This window comes from Rutidosis leptorrhynchoides, chromosome 9 (assembly GCF_046630445.1).
Source record: "Rutidosis leptorrhynchoides isolate AG116_Rl617_1_P2 chromosome 9, CSIRO_AGI_Rlap_v1, whole genome shotgun sequence".
Taxonomy (NCBI): Eukaryota; Viridiplantae; Streptophyta; class Magnoliopsida; order Asterales; family Asteraceae; genus Rutidosis; species Rutidosis leptorrhynchoides.
This window is the reverse complement of record NC_092341.1, coordinates 88501714-88506321: the sequence shown is the minus strand read 5'-3', so window position 1 is coordinate 88506321 and position 4608 is coordinate 88501714. Positions and strand designations below refer to the sequence as shown.

The 4608-nt window shown below is 34.0% G+C and overlaps 1 protein-coding gene across 1 annotated transcript; it reads left to right on the top strand.

The window, feature by feature from the left end:
• Positions 1 to 1598: 1598 nt before the first annotated feature.
• On the top strand, positions 1599 to 3293 carry LOC139868230 (uncharacterized). Its single transcript, XM_071856561.1, has 4 exons — positions 1599 to 1897; positions 2506 to 2699; positions 2810 to 2943; positions 3183 to 3293. The coding sequence occupies exons 1-4, from the start codon at positions 1599 to 1601 to the stop codon at positions 3291 to 3293; spliced, it is 738 nt and encodes a 245-aa protein (XP_071712662.1).
• The last annotated feature ends 1315 nt before the right edge of the window (positions 3294 to 4608 follow it).

Below are 4608 nucleotides of genomic sequence, written 5' to 3'. Positions count from 1 at the left end.
TCGGTTTCTAGTTGCCTTTGGTGGGTCTGCGTTCTCCCGACTGTTAACTCTTGTTGTATCTTTATTTTAGTACATACGTATTTTAGAGTATCTTCTGTTGACGTGTTTGACTTGTTTAGTAGGCTAATAAGGTGTGTCTCCACAATGTTGGTGTAACCGTTTTCTTGCTTAGGTTACTTTATTCGTAGTGGTTAGCCTTAGTTTAGATATCTATTTGTATCGTTTTGTACTTATTAATTTTCGAATCAATTTAACTCTGGTTATTTAAAAGTAACCAAAAAAAGTTGCATGAAACATAACATGAAGTCTAATGGTCCAACCAGCATCTATACTTTTTAATACAAAACATAACACATCAAATTAAGAACTGAAAGATGCTACTCTTAAACCGACATTAGTACTTCTTCTTTTTCCGAACGACGATATCATTATCCAGAGGGGACTTAACCACCTTCGCAATCATATGACACCTACACAGGGCGAATCTAGTGTTTAATGGTGGGGTCTCATGACCCTACTAGTGTGAAAATTTTTTATAACTACTTACTAATCAAATTGTATAGGACACCACTAAATTTAACTATAGGACCTCATATATATGGAAGTAAATAACCACTAAAGTGTCCTTCAAATATAATTAACTTTGAAAAAAAATATGGACCCCATTGCGTTTTAGTTCTGGATTCGCCACTGTACACACACGTTAGGAGAAAATCCAATTCGCGACGATGTGGCAGTACCATCGAAGGTTGGGGAAAACCCCCGAGACCTTCTCAAATCGCATTGATGTTGGCGGTATCATTAAATGTTAAAAATTTTTGTTTGAAGTTAGAATCGAACCTTGGAATCTTGAATGACAGTAACCAAGTTGGATCCCACCATCAGAGCCGAGTGGTCGTCTTATACAGAAAACCTAAACCCTAATTTTAAAAAGACTGAAAAATGAGTAATTGAACCTGAACATTGCAATCAAATGAAGTAGAAGAATTAGAGACATAAAACTACTCGTCATTTTTATCTATGGATCTACATCGCCAAATCACCTTCACCACAACCTGGTCTAACAATAAACAACATAAATAAACAATATGATTTAAAAGAGTTTACTTAAAAAAATTAAGGTCCACCCGTAAATTAGATGGAGAGCCTGCCTTTTTTCATTCATTGATTCCCAAATAAACCGGTGTTGTTTTATTTAAGCAATATAATAACTTGATTAATCTATCGATTAATGCTGCTCCTCCGTGGGCATTGATTTTAACGGTACATCATCAATGCTACACGGTGGCACAATTCAAGGAGAATACTGAATTCGATCGCTACCCAAAATCTCAATTTCTAATTACATTTTAATTAACAGGTTCTTGTTTTCTTATTTCTCTTAATACAATTAAGTTAATTTCTGTTTTAAAAAAAAAAACTTTATGTATGTACGCATTTTCATTTGAATACATGTTGTTTTGGGCAATGTTACATTTTGATGATATTCATTTGAACGATACACGAAAACCAAAATACATTTTACGAGCTAATGTGAATGTGAAATAATGGATGTGTACGCAATGTTGCACCTGCAGTGTTGATATATCTGTTCCAAAATGTCGTCGTTGGTGTCAACTTCAAAGGCGGTTGGGTGGTTGTTTATGTTCACGAATGGCCGTAGACAGGTAACCAGATGTTTACGGAACAATCAAGAAATTGAAAGTTATGTTCAGAGTCGATGGTTTAGAAGCGTTGCAAATGTTGGACCATTACCTCGATCTTGTCAACCGAAGTTGTATTTGCAAAACACGACATTGAATAGTGTCGTTCAAAGAAGGGGATTTCTTGGTTGTGGCGATGGAGATGAAGGAAGTAATGGCTTGGCAAAAGTTCATGAGGAGAGGTTTATTATGGGGTAATATTTATGAATTAAGTATTTCAAAGTATTATCAAACCTTATTCAAATTTTGTTGTATGTATTTAACTTAAAGTTTGTTATACGTGCTAAATTCCAATTATCGATGTCAGAATCTATAACAGATCATATACATGTGATACCAATAACTTAGACCACCCGTCAAATAGTATTTTTTTTTTTTTTTTTGATGAGAGAGAAGATTTTGACTATGATGAGGCTGTGTCAAATTTTGAAATTTGTGTTAAGGTGAGTGTCAATTTTGTGTGTTAAATTTGAGTGAAAGATTTCGGGTGATATGTTATAATATGATTAGAAATTGGGTGAATATATATAAATAAATAAATAAATAAAGTATAAATGAAGTGTCCTGGTTTAATTGGTTAATAGAAAACCGATGCCTCCTTTTTTCCATTGGGAACAAAACTAACGCCCACCATCGTCACTTTTGACTCCTCTTAACAGGCGTCAGGGGCGTCAAAAAATGCCAACTCGGAAACTAATGACTATTTAATGCTGGTCTGATTGTCATTATCAGTATCTAATTTGCTATTGATTTTTTTTTTTTGAAAAGCACTAATTTGCTATTGATTGAATTATGATTTTAGGTATTCCCAGGAGCAGATGTATGCAGTAGTTGCTGGTGTTGACATGTATCAGGAATTTCTTCCTTGGTGTCGACGATCGGACATAATAACTCGTCATTCAGATGGTTCTTTTGATGCTGAGCTGGAAATTGGTTTCAAGTTTCTTGTTGAAAGCTATGTATCTCATGTCAAACTGATCAAACCCAAATTGATAAAGGGCAGCAAGTTTCACCAACCTTTTTCTTCTTCATAGCGTTTAATGCATATTGTGGTACCTTAGATTATTAACCTATGTATTAACTATCTACTTTTTTGTTTCATTTTCAGACATCATCCTCCCAAAGTAACCTTTTCGATCATTTGATAAACATTTGGGAGTTTCACCCCGGACCTGTTCCGGGGACATGTGACCTTCAGTTCCTCGTGGATTTCAAGTTCCGTTCATCATTATATTCACAGGTATTATATCGTGTTAGAATATTACAGCCTTCATTTTTTTTTTTTTTTTTTTTTTTTTTTTTTTTTTTTGCCCTGATAGATGCTTTTTATGTTCACCTGTTGAAATGGGTATGAACAGAAACATGTAAAGTTTGTTCCTTTTCACTATCCCCTAGCTTCTCCTATAAAAGAAATTAATTTTGTTGTATTAAGATTTTTAATCGAATATTATAATATAAAATGGTTGTGTTTTTATATAGATGGCATCTGTGTTCCTTAAGGAGGTGGCATCTCGACTAGTTGGTTCTTTTCAAGAGCGTTGTCGTTTAATTTATGGGCCAGGGGTTCAAGTTACCAACCGAAAGAACTGAAAATTGCTTCTGTAAACATATAGACTAATTGATCTCATCATTGTTTGGGTATTATTTCAGTTTGTCTAAAAATCTCATTGTAGAATTCATTTTCACAGTTATTCTCTATTTGATCAATGTGAAATGTAAATGTATATGATTTTTTATAGACTTCATTTTCTATTCCATCCCAAAATAAATAATCACTAGAACTAGAATGAATGATAAAGTATATATAGTATACTTTTTAACAAATGAAATACAGTTAGCTATGTGTTACAATGCAGCATGGATTGAATTATTTATAGCGCCATGCTCTGTCGTATATCTAACTATAATCTGCATACGAAAACGTTCACATTACCAAAATGGCTTATGCATTTTGAGCAGCAGTCGGAAAAGGCATCGTGTATTTCTCTATCGTTGATTTAATCCGTACCTTGTCTTTGGTCGCAAAAGCTTCCAATAGCATCCCATTTTTATAGAAGTGAAACAGAGGCACTGACTGTATTATATCACTATAAACTCAATATCAGCATAATTATTTATTTATTTATTTTGAAAAGCAATATCAGCATAAACAAAAGCAAATTAACATAATATTTTGGGTCAACCAGTAAACAGAATCACCTTACAGTTTCTTTAGGTTCATAGTTCAAATAAACAATATTAAGATTCATACCTTTATGCGAAGTCGTTCTGCTATATCTGATTGATCATCATATTCATTAATCACCTGCATCATGAATCTGAACTTAATGATCGTTTCCAAAACGGTCTTAGGGTGTGTTTGGACGAAAGTAGCTGGAGCTGGAGCTTATTGCTCGAGCTGGAGCTTATGAGCAGGAGCTAGAGCTGGAGCTTATTTTTGAAGGTGGTAGCTGGAGCTTATTATTTTTTATAAATGTTTGGTAAACTAGCTGGAGCTTATTTTTCAGTTCATAAGCTCTACTTTTTTTCATAAGCTACTACAAAAATAAGCTACTTGTAGTCTACAAGTAGCTTATTTTTTCAGAGCTTATGATTTTCATAAGCTCTACTTTTCTTGTCTACCAAACAAAGCTTATGACTTGGAGCTTATTAAAATCATAAGCTCAAGCTCTCATAAGCTTCCATAAGCTCCAATAAGCTACGCGCCAAACACACCCTTAGAAACAAAATGTATCACAAGACAACAAAATTTCCTTAAGGAAATTTTTTGAACTTGCGGTCATAGTCCAACGGTTCTCCCCATGTACTTTGTGTCATGGGATAGGGAGAGGTCATGAGTTCAATCCTTAAGGATGACATGATTTTCTTTAAACCAATTGAACACCAATAATGGTGGTATATATTG